Here is a 16,155-nt window from a genome sequence, read left to right on the forward strand (position 1 = left end):
ATCTGAGAGTTAAGGGTGGTTTTGTGTCTTGGATCTTTTAGGGGAAAGAAGGCCCTCCCGGCCCCGTAGGCCCATCTGGAATCCCCGGAATCCCAGTAAGTACCGTTTAAGAAAATTCTAATTTCTTCACTACACCTAATACGGAAACAAAAATACCATTGTTAAGGCAAGATGCGGTCACTAGGAGACTTTATTGTGTTATAGAGTATGTGAAGAAAAGCATCACAATTAAATTCAATTTTCTGTGGGGTCAATCTTAGTATCATTCTTTTATGTATACATTTGTTGTTTATTTATTTAAATAGTAATGGTATTTTCATCTCTCTACACATATATGTGTATTCATGTATACATATGTATCAATGGGGTAGATATATATATATTTATATATATAACTACAGTTAGGACAATCCAAGCATGTGCATATATATGCATACATAATCGAGATAATTAATTACTGCGATAATATAAACATTTTCTATTTTCCACACTGGCATTAAATGTTCCTAAATTTTACCTACACCCTGTCTAATAGATGTCCCATAATGTGTATGGCTATTCCTCTGTTGTCTCATAAACCTTGAGATTGTTTTAAAAATCTACACTAGCCTAGTCTACGCGCACAGCCCTTCCCTGAGTTCTGTGTGACGGCCCCTGAAAGCCGATTTGACTTGTTAGCATTTAGCCACGTCTAAGGCTTGCTTTGCACGGATGTTGTCCTGGCCTTCTTAATCCAGCGTCCCTCTCGGTAGGGCGGAGCTCTCTGTCCACTGCGTCAGCAACCAGGCCGGCCCAGAGAGGCCAGGGGCGGCCTTCCCCGCTGAGAATGGGCCCTGCGTGCGGCTGCCGTAGCCATTCTGGCTTCCTCTTGGTTTCCAGGACCCACAGCACCCCTCACCTCCAGGACCTGCGGCACCTCACCCCTCCAGAACCCATGGCACCCCTCCCCTCCAGGCCACAGGGCCTTTGCACCTGCATTCTGTCTGCCCAGAAAGCCCTGTCATCAGCCCTAGTGAACCACCAATGCCCTTGGTCTCTGCAGCGGCTCGTGAGCTCCAGGCACTGTGCCACGTGCTGTTCTGTACGTCAGTGTCCTCCTCCTCCTCCTCCTCCTCCTCCTCAGCGCCGGCATTTCCCCCACTGACCGCTGGGGCTGACCCACGGCCCAGCGATGAGGCCCACCACCCCAAGTGTGACCTCATGAATGAGTCCTGGGGTGCCATCTTTAGAACAATAACAACAATAGACTGTTAGAACTTCTTGCTTTTTTATTATGTGCCAGACACTGCGACCAGACACTCAAGCCAGAGTCTCGGTGTTGGGGAAAGTCCGGGAAGTACACCGGTTCTGCCGGCTGAAACGCTTCCTCAGCCGCTGCGTGTGAACGGAGCGGCCTGTGCCCTCCCCGCCCTCGTGGCGTCTCTGGCCAGATAACCAATCTGAGTTTCCCCTGCAGGGAGCCGAAGGCAAGGAGGGCAGAGATGGCAAGCCCGGTGCCCCCGGAGAGCCGGTAAGGGACTCTGCACTCTTACCATCTCACTGCCGTGTGTCCAGGGGCCCCTCGGAGCGGGCGCGCTGAGAGGCGTTTTCCACGCATTCCTTCCCTCACTTCTCCTGACGACCCTGCCCGGCAACCACTGCTCTCCCCACGTTACAGCTGAGGAGATGGAGTCCCGGGGACAGGAAATGCTGTGGGCCCAGGGTCACATGATAGGCCAGTGGCAGAACCAGAACCTGAGCCCTGGCTCCTGGCTGCCCTCCGCATTTTTTAACTGCCCAGGCAGCCTCTCTCCTAATGACGGGGGATGGGGACCTGAGGCAGGTGAGCGCTGGCTGGACCAGACGTCTGAAGTTGGAAAAGCCTGTCACACCCCCCACAACCCCAAGCTGCACCTGCTGTATCCAGGGAGGCGAGCTGGCCTCCCTTCAGCTTACCCATAGGGGGCAGGTGGTGTCTCTTTAATTTGACTAATTCCTTCAAGTTTCTATACTTTAGGGACATGAATGGATAGGTAATAGACAGATGGATAGATAGATGATGGATGGATGGATGGATAGATAGGCAACCTTTCAAGTTGCCTGCTGCGTAACTTTTATTAGGAGTGATTTGAATAATTATAGTACAGAATGAGATCTAGAGAGAGGCTTTAGAGCCAGAACGCCTGGAGTAGGACCCCAGCTGTGTGGCCTTGAGCAGGCCACTTGCCCTCTCTGCGCCTCGGTGTGTTCCCTGAGGGATAACTGCACAGTGAGGGGTCGTCGCTACAATCACATGACAGCATGGTGCAGACCCTCAGCAGTTTCTGGGAGGTAGCATCTTTCTGCCAGGGACTTGGGCCAGCGACAAAAAGGTCATCCCACCTGACGAGGAGGGTGGGAGCCAGGCCAGACCCCTGTTCCCTCAATCACAGGGACTGTGAGGGAGGTTGTCCTGATGGTCAACTGAGAGACAGGCCTGGAAAGGAAGGAACACCCCCAGGTCTCACAGCCACCCTTGAACATGCCGGAACAGAGGAAAGGAACCACCCCAGAAATCAGCGTTGTGTACCCCACCCTCCTCCTCTCTGTACTTTTTCTCCAAACCCAAGGATGCCCTTTCCTGTCCCCTCTCCCTGCTGGTGGACCCCTCGGGTCCTCAAGGCGTATGAGCTGTGCAAGTGAGGGGACAGTCTGGGAGAACGGATGTGTCCCCCAGTTACAGTGAAGGCAGGGCCGGCCCACGGCTCCCCCACCCGACACGCCCCTTCACACCCTCTCCCTCCCCTCCGCACCCCCAACACCCCTGACGCTTTCGTGGCTCCTTGGCTTTTGTCTATGGCTTGATTCTCTCCACGGCAGTCACGGGGCTGTGGGTAGTGAAGGATTGTAACTAGCCAAGGCGTCCTGTAACTTCTTTACAATGAAGAGAAGGTGGAGCGGGGAGGGGGCGAGTGATGACAGGCCCCACCAGGGACTGCGGCTGCTGCGGGCGCCGAGCAGCCCTGTGGGGTCGTTCAGGCCAGCTCTCCGTGGACTGTGAACCCAGCACACTGTCCCTGAGCCTCGCTGTCTCCGTCTGTGAAGTGCAGCCGTTAGTGGCTGCGTCAGAGCGGTTTTGTGGGAGGTACAAAGTCCGCAATAGCGAGGATGCCTACGTGATTTCTCAGCCAGACCAGGGCACTTCTAAGAGCACGAACAATCACCGTGGAGACGAAACCTGCGTCCCCACCTCTGTCCCCGGAAAACCGACACGTAGCGGGCCTGGGCCCAGGGCGGTGACTGGTGTGGATGAGATGGCCCACAGCGCCAGGGGAGGGCGGTCAGGGAGACAGGGATGGGCTGTGGGCGTGCAGAAGTAGGAAGCCCAGAGCTGTGTGCAGGAAGGTCCTTAACAGGCTGTCCTCACGCCCTTCTTTTCCTCTCTGCCCTCAGGGCAAGACCGGAGAGCCGGGCCTGCCAGGACCAGAGGGTGCCCGAGGCCCGCCCGTAAGTGCTGTGTGCGTGTGTGTGTGTGCGTGTGTGTGTGCGTGTGTGTGTGCACGCGCACCATCAGCCACACAGCTACGACACGCTGGACAGAGGTCTCCCAGACCGCCGGACCCTGGGGTTCAGACTTCCTCTCCTTCCAGACAGGGGACTTCTGAGGCTCTATGTCATGGCTCTACCATTTATTTTCGGAATTGCAACCATTGTGACCATGTCGTTCTAAATAAACTTCCCGTGTTCTTATCTTATTTATTACCATTTTAGGGGGCTTTCTCCGGATGTTAGAAGCTAACAGTCTGTCTTAATTCTAGTTCTGAACACTTTCCATAGCTAAAGGAGACTCACCAATTATAAGAGTAACTCATTCTCATTGCACAACAATAAACGACGATGATGGCAATAATTAGAAAAATATAGATATGATGTCATAGAGAGGAGAATAGAGTTACTTATAGTTCTGCAACACAGAGAGGTAAGGCCCTATGAACATTCTAGTATACTGTTCCTGGCCTTTTTTATATGTGTGAGTTCTGACATTCATACATACAACTCTCTAGCTATGTGTGAAGCTATTACAGCTATAAACATACACAGTTATTTTTTTTTCCTGAAAAAATGAACTCAATCTATGGATTTTGGGTTCATTGAGGGACTTTGTTTTTGTTTTTGCTAAATGCTTTACTCCATCATTTTGAAATTGTTTACACAATTCCTTAAATTTTCTGAGGGGGAAAAATATGATTTTTAATGAAAATTCTAAAATCCAATTATCTGGCAAGGAGGAGGCTATCAGAATGCTAGTTCTCTCTCCTTAATGTGTTTTTCTGTAAAAAAAAAAAAATCAATAACTCACCTGCCTCATATTCAGTATGGAGGAAATAAAACACAAAATCAATTTCCTTTTTGCTGAATCTCTTTGCTTTAAACCTGATTACACCAGGAGAAGAATCCTAAGAACGGAGACCACCCCCTTCTGGGGGAGTGAAACACAGAATGAGTGATTTCTGTTAAGAGAGTTCCTGGCTTGTTGGATGGGAGGGGCTTCCTTTCAGCCGTGGAGACCCATTGGCGGGGACCTGTGTTGAGGCAATACCCATCTGAGAGCTGTAAGGAATCCCGCCCCAGGGTAGGGGCAGAGGGTGGAGACCCAGGCAGGTGGAAGGAGACCTACCTGCTCTGGCTGGCTGGCATGGCATGGCGTGGACCAGAGCAAAGCGTTAAATAATGAAACGAGCTCTAAGGTAGACCAACCTGGGTTCAGCTCTCACTTGTCCACTTATTAATTTTCTGACCATGGTCAGGGGACTTCTCTGAACCTCTGTTTCATCTTCTGTGAATTGGGGTGGTTTTGAACACTGAAGGAGAAGAAGAAACACGTAAATTCCCAGCCAGGCGTCCTGCACATCACCCAGTCAGCAGGCATCGGGGACTGACTGTGCCCAGCACAGGGCAGGGCCCCCGCCTTTCAGCTGGTGGAGAGGGGGCAGTCAGGGTCCGGTGGGGCCCTCTCACCGGGGGCTGCCCTTCCCCCGGCCAGCCTGCTCTGTGGTGGAACAGCTCCGTTCTCTCTCTTCCAGGGCTTCAAGGGACACACAGGCGACTCTGGTGCGCCCGGGCCCCGGGTAGGTGCACGTCCGGCCTGGCGGTCGTCCCAGGTGGACCCAAGGTGGCACTTCCAGACGCTGTCAACCCTCCCCTGGTCTGGTATCTAGTCATTTCTCCCGGGACAGGCACTGACTTAGAACTGATTTGGCCGAGTCAGCCTGGAGTCGGGTGTGGTCACTGCCCTGTCCTACACACGAGCTGGGCAATGTGAGGCCAGGGGACGTGGGTCACTCTGCCCAGGGTGCCAAGTGCCTGTGGGGAGGGCGCCGGTTTATACCAGGTGCCTGCTTTCCTGCCCGGTAGCTCCGCCTCTCTCTTTCAAGTGCCCTGAACAGGAGGAGCCACTGGGCCTGCTGGGGAGAGCCTCGGCCATGCCCTGTGTGGGCCGAGGAGGGCGAGGTGGGGAAGGGTCAGTGGGTCAGCAGGGGAAGAGGCAGGATTCCAGGCGGGTTCGCCGGCCCCTTCTGCTGTGTCCCCGAAGCTCAGAGAGCCGCGTGCACGTGGCCCAGGCCCTGCTCTGGCTGTGACGGCACCTCAGACCCCGGCTCGGGGCTCAGACCTGTTGGGGGGCACTTTCTGGTGGGCCTCCCCCGGGTCCTTCCCCCTGATGCTCAGAGACGCAGGTGGAGGCAGCTGGCATCCTGAGTTTTTCTCTCTGATGGCAGGGACTTTGTTTCTGCTTTTCCTGTCTAGGGAGAGCCTGGTGCCATGGGGCCCCCCGGCCGGGAAGGGTCACCCGGAAAAGATGTAAGTGTGGGTGTCCTGTGGGGGACCTGGCTGGGTCTGTGGGAGCAGGGTGTGTCAAGACAGTGGAGAGGGCTTCACTGAAGGACCCAGGGGCCCCCGGAAACCATAGTGGAGAGGTTGGTGGCGCTGCGGAGGAACTCACGGGCATTCTCAGAGAGGGTCAGTGATGTCTCAGGGCCCGCACCGCAGGCCCAAGCCCTCCTTGGCACATGGACGAGGCCCGGGATCTGGGCTTCCGGCCTAGCGGCGGGTACCTGTGCCCCACGGTGGGTTAGGAGGCTTTTCTGAACCCTTCATGAGCTACCTGTTGGCATCACGGGCACACCAGTAGGATCCAGCTTCAAGTGGATGGGGGCCTCATGGCAGAGTCTCCCGGGTACTCCCCCGTCTCCAGCAGTCAGCAGCTTCACGCGCCTGCCGTGGCCGCCATCCCACGTGCCGCGTGACACTCATGGAGTTTGGGTCTAAGGGCCAGGGCAAGTTGCCGTTTACCCCTGTTATACAGACAAAACTAAGACCAGAGAGGTCAAGACACTTCCTCATGGCCACACAGAGCATCCGAGGCAGGAGGAGGCATGCTGGAGGAGGAGGAGGTTTGCCAGCTCCACGTCCTCATGGGGACCGGTCATGAAACATGACATCCTGCAGGGCAGTCTCACGTGTGGACACAGCCTCCTGGGAGGGGGCACAGGGTCTGCCTCTTGCACCCTTAGGGACCTGCTGTAACCACGTGCAGTGGCCTCCTGGCCCATGGCGCTCAATGCACTGCAGGATGCCATGTTCTTGGCTGCCGTCACGAGAGGGTGGAGCTGAGAACGGTCTTGGAGGAAATCCCATCCATTCACATGTGATTTCTAAATGATTTTTTTTTTCAGAGATAGAATCAGAGAGAGGGATAGACAGGGACAGACAGACAGGATCAGAGAGATGAGAAGCATCAATCATTAGTTTTTCATTGCGCATTGTGACACTTAGTTGTTCATTGGTTGCTTTCTCATATGTGCCTTGACTGTGGGCCTTCAGCAGATGGAGTAACCCCTTGCTCGAGCCATCGACCTTGGGTCCAAGCTGGTGAGCCTTGCTCAAACCAGCTGAGCCTGCGCTCAAGCTGGCAACCTCGGGGTCTCAAACCTGATTCCTCAGCATCCCAGTCCGACGCTCTAATCACTGCACCACCGCCTGGTCAGGCACATGTGATTTCTTAGCAGCAGAACCTATTGTACACAACCAGACTAGTGTCTGGGGTCCCCTGCCAGCAGCCAAGAGTGGCTCCATGGACCCAGGTGGGGCTTCTGCTCAGCCCTGACCCCCAGAGGCCCCTCACACTCTGATGGGCAGTTTGCAAATCCGGGTCTAGCCCACTCACTGCCATTACGGAAGAGGTGACGGCAGGTGCTCCCCAGGCAGGAGTGTGGTGGGGTGCCGCTTACCCAGCGGGTGAGGTCGGGGTGCAGCGGGGACAGGGGTCCTGGCTGCCAGAGGGCAGGCGATGCTCTCTTCTCACCTCGTAGGCTGCCGGACTCTTTTCATTTACAATCAGTTTTCCGGAGTGGTGTTCAGTCTGCTTTCCGTGGGAGGGTGGCGACGCTCTGTTCATACTCGTGTCATAGGGCTGCTTGGAAGTCCTCGCGCGGTGGGGGTGGAGAATCACCACTCCTCTGTCCCCTAGAGGGCGCTGTGCACACAGGTGATATTGCTGTTACTGTGGGGACTTGGGCAGGGCCAGGGCCAGGTGACTGCTCAGGAACCAGGAGCAGACAGACCCCAAGGGGAACTGTCCTCTGTGACTAGGTCCCTGCTTCAAGGTGGGGCTGAGTTTCCTGTGGGACCAGGAGAGAAAGGTCGAGGCTAGTGTATAAACAAATGAATGAAGAATGAATGAATGAATGGTCGCAGAAAGGGGAGGGTGGTCAGCCGCACGGGAGGGTAGCTGGCAATTAGTGATGCAATGCTCTGGACACAGTTTGCTGGTATCTTGGGTAACGTGGGAGACTGTGGCCCACATCCGACTGTGCCTTCCTCATCTTCCCACAGTGACGCTGTGATAACGTGACTCTCTCTCTGTTCCAGGGTGACACTGGACCCATAGGGCCACAGGGTCCCCAAGGACTGAGGGGCTCACCGGTGAGTTTTGCTTTGCGACCAATCTGCGCCCTGTTACCTGGTGATGTGTGGTTGGCTCACCCCGCTAGCCTGAAGGGTGTTGAGGCTGTCAGAGTGACTCGGCGGTTAGAAACCAGTCACTGCCCTGAGCCCCGGTGCCCCACCCACCACACGCGCCCCGGGCTCTTCTATGGAACCACCTATCCACAATCAGATTTAAAAGGTGCCACCTGGCCCAATGGGGGTGCACACGTTTTTTGGGGCTGCCAAAAACTCTCACATATTGAACACAGATCTGCACGCAGAGCAGAAGCACACACGTGTGAGGCCGTGGTGTTAGCGTTTCACAGGGGCAGTGGAGGGTAGTAATGAAGAGGCGGGGCCCTGCTCTGGGCACTGACCACCGAGGGAGGCTGCTGCGTGTGCACGGACTCACTTAACTCCACAGCAGTACAACGAAGTCGCTATTACGAGCTCATTACGAGCTCCTGTGAGGCACGGGCAGTTTCCTGAGAGCCGTGCTGGTCCGAGGAGCGGGGCTCGGGGCAGGGTCAGGTCCCCCACCTCCGGGCATCTCTCAGTCCAGCGTCCGCTTCGTGTCGCCCGGGCAGGGAGCCCCTGCAGAGCTACCACTGCCGTTTCTTCCGCCAGGGCAAGAATGGATCACCTGGGTCTCCAGGGGACCCCGGCCCTCCAGGAAACCCCGTGAGTACTCGTCCTCCGCGACGGGAGGGGGTCAGGGCAGGCTCTGAGAGGGGCACACGCTCACGCCACAGATTGCCTGGTCTCCGGGCCTGGAAGCTCCGGTGGGGACGGCCGGAGTGGGCAGAAACAGGCTGTGGAGACGAGAGGATGCGGGAAGGACCTCTTTTCACGCTTAACATCCTCGACAATCATGCAGCCGGCTCTCTGAGCACTACGTACGACCACAGGCATCGAAAGGGGCAAAACTGTTAAAGCCTTTTCTAAAAAATGTATAATAAGGCTGCACAGTAGTTGTTGGATGCTTTTAGAAGATAAGGAGACAGGGTAAGGCTGACCAGCTGTACCGTCTCAGACAACAGCGTCAGCGTGCAGCCTGGGAATGGGTGTCCCGTGGGCCTGGCTGAAGAGGGCCCTCCCGGTGGTGAGGAGGCAGGAAGCAACGATGGAGACGGACGTGTCGTAGAAAGAGGGTCAGCCGAGTCCTGGTCGCTGGATGGAGGGTTCAGGGTTCAGGGTTCCGGTCTGGTGGGCGGGAATTCTAGGGCAGGGGAAGTCAGAGCCTGCCCACAAGTCTCTCCACAGCCCCGCCTCTTGTATTGTTATTTGCTGACATTGGCAATCTGGTTCGGAAGACCTCAGGGTAGGCTGAGTCAAGCTATGATTTTGCTGGGCAATGTGTAGACTAGTGTGGCCAACTAACTGCTGTCACTCTGGAAATTAGGAGTGACCAGTCTGTCCTGATTGGTTTTGGCACCAAAAATCCTAGCTCCATCTGGGGAAACTCCTCATCCCCAGGCAAACCCAGCATCTGGTCACCTGAGGAGAACCCCGTCTTTCTGTTGGACCAGGGACAGCTGCACGCAAGGCATCTAACCCCTTAGCTAATGTAGTCACCCCCCTCAGGAGCTGTGGTGTGGGGCTCATGGCGGCTGGTGAGACGGGGCTGGTGGGCAGCGATTGGGTCCTGAGGCTGGGCTCACGGCCACGGCGGTGCTGGCCCAGAAGAGCCGATTCACGTGGTGGCTTCCCAGAAAGGCTGACACCGAAAGGTTCCCAATGGCTTCTCCCAAAACAGTGTCCTTCCAAAGGACGAGCCTTGGTGTCCTATTTGGAAGGAGCATGGAGTGCTTCCCTGCAGGGCTATTTGAAAGGACCACATACACGCCAGGGTTGTTTTTTACTTTTTATATGTTTTGTCTGATTTTATTCCTGTTACTGTGAATGGAAAGGCCCTTGAGTGTTTGCAGAGACGCTTCTCATCCAGGTCCCCACTATGTGAGGATCCTCCCCCAAACCCCTTCCCCTCCATTACAGAAAAGGGTCTTCTCCCCTGTGTTGTTGGTGTCTCAAGCCTTCAGAGTGCCGAGTGGTCAGACGCACTCGACCTCGAGGGAGTAACCCAGCTTTCCTTCCGCAGGGCCCGAAGGGAAACAAAGGCGAGACTGGCAGCCCGGGGCTCCCCGGCTTCCTGGGCCCCCGGGGGCCTCCGGTAAGCAGAGCACCCCGCCGGGCCCCACGGTGCCTGGCTCGAGGGCGTGAGGTTCACGTTCCACACGTGTCCTTCCACCTCCTGTGTCCTCCGGTCCATCTGCCGGGTGACAGTGGCCCGGTGTGTGTGGTCCGAGAGGCATCATGACCTTGGACACGATGGAGCGAGCGCGTGGACTGAAACCTGCTTGCAGGTGTCACACCTGGCGGGGTTCTCGGCCCCACCTGCTCCCTCCTCGGGAGGCCCTGGGAGGGTCTCCTGACCTCTGAGCCTTAGCTTCCTCGTTATTCACACGGGGGTGCCCCTGGGGACTGGCCACGGTGCTCTATGTGAGAGGATTAGCAATGGTGCCCTGCCCACTTCGGGACCACAGTGAATAGAACTATTTTAATGATGGTGGTTGGGCGCTAGGGGTGGCGAGGACGGTCTTAGAACTCCAAGGGCCCGTCGTGTCACAGAGGAGCGTGAGTGGGCTGCAGTGTCAGAACACCTAGGTGGTTTCTTCAAGGCCACATGGAGGTCCCTCTGTGCTCCAGCTGGCCCTCACGTCTGGCTCTCCTGACTTGGCGGCCGATGCAGAGCGGCTGTGGGTGATCTGTGCTGGGTTCTGGGCAGAGGGAAGCAGAGGGAACCCCACACTCCCAGGCAAGCCCCCTGCTGCACTCTGTGTGCTATGCCCACCCCTTGGGCTGCTGACCGGTGAGCGAGGGGTGTGTACAACATGCAGGTGTAGAAAGCTCTCATGCCCTTTTCTGCCTTATAGCCCAAACCTAACATGGCTCTGTCCACTTTCTCTACCTGAGTCTGCTCATTGAGGGGCAAGCCTCCTTCTCCACCCCCTCATCGCTCACCTGGCTGCCACAGAATAGCCAGGCCGTCTCTTCTTCTATACTTGTTGCGACGAATCCCTTAGTCACAGTAATAGCTGCTCATTGGTTGAGCCCTTCCCTGCCATGTGCTCTGAGAGCATTGCAGGTCCTACCACGTTTAAATCTCAAAGTAACCCTGTGAAGCAGGTACAGCTACTATTCCCATGTCATAGATGAAGAAACTGAGACACGGGTGGCTTAAGGACATTATAAGGGGCTTGCCAAGGTCACAGAGCCCGTAAATGGAAGAGTCAAGTCTTGAACTTGGGAAGGCTGACTCAGAGCTCAGTGTCTTCTTGGTGTCTCCTCTCACTCGCTGGGCGTGCTCCTCAGGGAGGCCTCCCCGTCACAGCTTCTCAGCATCTACGGCTGATGCACTGGAGGCCCTCTTGGCAGAGTCAGAGCCGTCCCGGGGACCAGGAGCCCTGAACCAGCGGCTCCCCTTCCCACCCTGGAGCTTCCTCTTTGTGTCCTCGCGCAGCCTGACCAGACGGCCCTGCTTGGGGTGTCCTTGGTTGGCTGGCCCATCGATTGTTGTCTTTGCTGCAATGTGACTTGAGTGAAAATGTGTGCTGAAGACCTTCTGTTATTCTCCACTTGCCTCCGCCGAGCTAACTGATGTGTTCTGTCTCACAGGGAGAGCCGGGGGAGAAGGGTGTCCCCGGCAAGGAGGCAAGTATCGTGTCACCACCTCTGCTCCCCTGGGCGACCTTTCCTACGGGAGATGCAGGGCCAGCTTTGTGGGGAGGGGGCAGTGACATGTGGAGTCCCATGGGGCCCTGGGCTTAGCTGAATTCCCACATCTGCTTAATGCTTTCTGAACAAGGGTTCACATTTTAAATTTGCAAGGGGCCCACGAACTCTGTCGCAAGCCCAGGGGTACCATCTCGATGTGTCTGAGTCACTTACCTACATCTCTGTACCTGATCCAGCAACAAGCCATTCATATCTGGCTGCACAGACCAGCTGAGCACTGTCCAGCTCTCCCGGTCTCCACCCCGGGACCCTGTTCATCCCCTCTCGCCTGGACCATTGCAGGGACCTGCACACTGGTTTCCTGGGCCCAGCCCTACCCCTCTACTGTCCTTGGGTGCTAGAACGTACACGAGAGCATGCTACTTTCCAGTTCACACCTGAGCTCTGTCCCCCCGGGCCCCTCATCAGAGTCCCGGATGCTCTGGCCCTGCCCGCCCCACCTTCTTTCTTGAGCTCCAGTTGCTCTGGCCTCTTGGTTCTGAAACATGCCGAGTTCCTTCCCAAAGGTATTCATAGCCTGGGTCCTCATTTCTGAAAGCCCTTACAATTGCCTCTCCCTACTCCTGAGGTCTACGCCATGATGTTGCCTTTGCTGACTTTGCCTGGCAACACAGACAGAGCAGATACTCTGTTACACTGTCTCCTCACAGACAGAGCAGATACCCTGTTACACTGTCTCCTCACAGGCAGAGCAGATACCCTGTTACACTGTCTCCTCACAGACAGAGCAGATACTCTGTTACACTGTGACTCCTCACAGACAGAGCAGATACCCTGCTACACTGTCTCCTCACAGACAGAGTAGATACCCTGTTACACTGTGTCTCCTCACAGACAGAGTAGATACCCTGTTACACTGTCTCCTCACAGACAGAGCAGATACTCTGTTACACTGTGTCTCCTCACAGACAGAGCAGATACCCTGTTACACTGTGTCTCCTCATAGATAGAGCGGATACCCTGTTACACAGTGTCTCCTCACAGACAGAGCAGATACCCTGCTACACTGTCTCCTCACAGACAGAGCGGATACCCTGTTACACTGTCTCCTCACAGACAGAGCGGATACCCTGTTACACTGTCTCCTCACAGACAGAGCGGATACCCTGTTACACTGTCTCCTCACAGACAGAGCGGATACCCTGTTACACTGTCTCCTCACAGACAGAGCAGATACCTGTTACACTGTGTCTCCTCACAGACAGAGCGGATACCCTGCTACACTGTCTCCTCACAGACAGAGCGGATACCCTGTTACACTGTCTCCTCACAGACAGAGCGGATACCCTGTTACACTGTCTCCTCACAGACAGAGTGGATACCCTGTTACACTGTCTCCTCACAGACAGAGCGGATACCCTGCTACACTGTCTCCTCACAGACAGAGCAGATACCCTGTTACACTGTGTCTCCTCACAGACAGAGCAGATACCCTGTTACACTGTGTCTCCTCACAGACAGAGCAGATACCCTGTTACACTGTGTCTCCTCACAGACAGAGCGGATACCCTGTTACACTGTGTCTCCTCACAGACAGAGCGGATACCCTGTTACACTGTGTCTCCTCACAGACAGAGCAGATACCCTGTTACACTGTGTCTCCTCACAGACAGAGCGGATACCCTGTTACACTGTGTCTCCTCACAGAGCAGATACCCTGCTACACTGTCTCCTCACAGACAGATACCCTGCTACACTGTCTCCTCATAGACAGAGCAGATACCCTGTTACACTGTCTCCTCACAGACAGAGCAGATACCCTGTTACACTGTCTCCTCACAGACAGAGCAGATACCCTGTTACACTGTCTCCTCACAGACAGAGCAGATACCCTGTTACACTGTCTCCTCACAGACAGAGCAGATACCCTGTTACACTGTGTCTCCTTACAGACAGAGCAGATGCCCTGTTACACTGTGTCTCCTCACAGACAGAGCAGATACTCTGTTACACTGTGTCTCCTCACAGACAGAGCGGATACCCTGTTACACTGTGTCTCCTCACAGAGCGGATACTCTGTTACACTGTGTCTCCTCACAGACAGAGCAGATACCCTGTTACACTGTGTCTCCTCACAGACAGAGCGGATACCCTGTTACACTGTGTGTCCTCACAGACAGAACGGATACCCTGTTACACTGTGTCTCCTCACAGAGCGGATACCCTGTTACACTGTGTCTCCTCACAGACAGAGCGGATACCCTGTTACACTGTGTCTCCTCACAGACAGAGCAGATACCCTGTTACACTGTCTCCTCACAGACAGAGCGGATACCCTGTTACACTGTCTCCTCACAGACAGAGCGGATACTCTGTTACACTGTGTGTCCTCACAGACAGAGCAGATACCCTGTTACACTGTCTCCTCACAGACAGAGCAGATACCCTGTTACACTGTGACTCCTCACAGACAGAGCAGATACCCTGTTACACTGTGTCTCCTCATAGATAGAGCGGATACCCTGTTACACAGTGTCTCCTCACAGACAGAGCAGATACCCTGCTACACTGTCTCCTCACAGACAGAGCGGATACCCTGTTACACTGTCTCCTCACAGACAGAGCGGATACCCTGTTACACTGTCTCCTCACAGACAGAGCGGATACCCTGTTACACTGTCTCCTCACAGACAGAGCGGATACCCTGTTACACTGTCTCCTCACAGACAGAGCAGATACCTGTTACACTGTGTCTCCTCACAGACAGAGCGGATACCCTGCTACACTGTCTCCTCACAGACAGAGCGGATACCCTGTTACACTGTCTCCTCACAGACAGAGCGGATACCCTGTTACACTGTCTCCTCACAGACAGAGCGGATACCCTGTTACACTGTCTCCTCACAGACAGAGCGGATACCCTGCTACACTGTCTCCTCACAGACAGAGCAGATACCCTGTTACACTGTGTCTCCTCACAGACAGAGCGGATACCCTGTTACACTGTGTCTCCTCACAGACAGAGCAGATACCCTGTTACACTGTGACTCCTCACAGACAGAGCGGATACCCTGTTACACTGTGTCTCCTCACAGACAGAGCGGATACCCTGTTACACTGTGTCTCCTCACAGACAGAGCAGATACCCTGTTACACTGTGTCTCCTCACAGACAGAGCGGATACCCTGTTACACTGTGTCTCCTCACAGACAGAGCAGATACCCTGCTACACTGTCTCCTCACAGACAGAGCAGATACCCTGCTACACTGTCTCCTCACAGACAGAGCAGATACCCTGTTACACTGTCTCCTCACAGACAGAGCAGATACCCTGTTACACTGTCTCCTCACAGACAGAGCAGATACCCTGTTACACTGTCTCCTCACAGACAGAGCAGATACCCTGTTACACTGTCTCCTCACAGACAGAGCAGATACACTGCTACACTGTGTCTCCTCACAGACAGAGCAGATACCCTGCTACACTGTGTCTCCTCACAGACAGAGCGGATACCCTGTTACACTGTGTCTCCTCACAGACAGAGCGGATACCCTGTTACACTGTGTCTCCTCACAGACAGAGCGGATACCCTGTTACACTGTGTCTCCTCATAGACAGAGCGGATACCCTGTTACACTGTGTCTCCTCACAGACAGAGCGGATACCCTGTTACACTGTGTGTCCTCACAGACAGAACGGATACCCTGTTACACTGTGTCTCCTCACAGAGCGGATACCCTGTTACACTGTGTCTCCTCACAGACAGAGCGGATACCCTGTTACACTGTGTCTCCTCACAGACAGAGCAGATACCCTGTTACACTGTCTCCTCACAGACAGAGCGGATACCCTGTTACACTGTCTCCTCACAGACAGAGCAGATACTCTGTTACACTGTGTGTCCTCACAGACAGAGCAGATACCCTGTTACACTGTCTCCTCACAGACAGAGCAGATACCCTGTTACACTGTGACTCCTCACAGACAGAGCAGATACCCTGTTACACTGTGTCTCCTCACAGACAGAGCAGATACCCTGTTACACTGTGACTCCTCACAGACAGAGCAGATACCCTGTTACACTGTCTCCTCACAGACAGAGCAGATACCCTGTTACACTGTGTCTCCTCACAGACAGAGCAGATACCCTGTTACACTGTGACTCCTCACAGACAGAGCAGATACTCTGTTACACTGTGTGTCCTCACAGACAGAGCAGATACCCTGTTACACTGTCTCCTCACAGACAGAGCAGATACCCTGTTACACTGTGTCTCCTCACAGACAGAGCAGATACTCTGTTACACTGTGTGTCCTCACAGACAGAGCAGATACCCTGTTACACTGTGTCTCCTCACAGACAGAGCAGATACCCTGTTACACTGTGTCTCCTCACAGACAGAGCAGATACCCTGTTACACTGTGTCTCCTCACAGACAGAGCAGATACCCTGTTACACTGTGTCTCCTCACAGA

At 54.7% G+C, this 16,155-nt stretch overlaps 1 protein-coding gene across 1 annotated transcript in view; it reads left to right on the forward strand.

The window, feature by feature from the left end:
• Positions 1–16,155, forward strand: part of COL22A1 (collagen type XXII alpha 1 chain) — a gene marked incomplete at its 5' end in the record, with an annotated part of 208,790 nt that overhangs the window by 178,549 nt on the left and 14,086 nt on the right. Inside the window, 9 exons of the mRNA XM_066266381.1 lie at positions 42–95; positions 1,457–1,510; positions 3,412–3,465; positions 5,043–5,087; positions 5,764–5,817; positions 7,888–7,941; positions 8,572–8,625; positions 10,043–10,114; positions 11,620–11,655. Coding sequence (XP_066122478.1) covers positions 42–95; positions 1,457–1,510; positions 3,412–3,465; positions 5,043–5,087; positions 5,764–5,817; positions 7,888–7,941; positions 8,572–8,625; positions 10,043–10,114; positions 11,620–11,655 — 477 coding nt within the window. The remainder of the gene's footprint in view (positions 1–41; positions 96–1,456; positions 1,511–3,411; positions 3,466–5,042; positions 5,088–5,763; positions 5,818–7,887; positions 7,942–8,571; positions 8,626–10,042; positions 10,115–11,619; positions 11,656–16,155) is intronic.

This window comes from Saccopteryx bilineata, chromosome 3 (genome assembly GCF_036850765.1).
Source record: "Saccopteryx bilineata isolate mSacBil1 chromosome 3, mSacBil1_pri_phased_curated, whole genome shotgun sequence".
NCBI classification, from domain to species: domain Eukaryota; kingdom Metazoa; phylum Chordata; class Mammalia; order Chiroptera; family Emballonuridae; genus Saccopteryx; species Saccopteryx bilineata.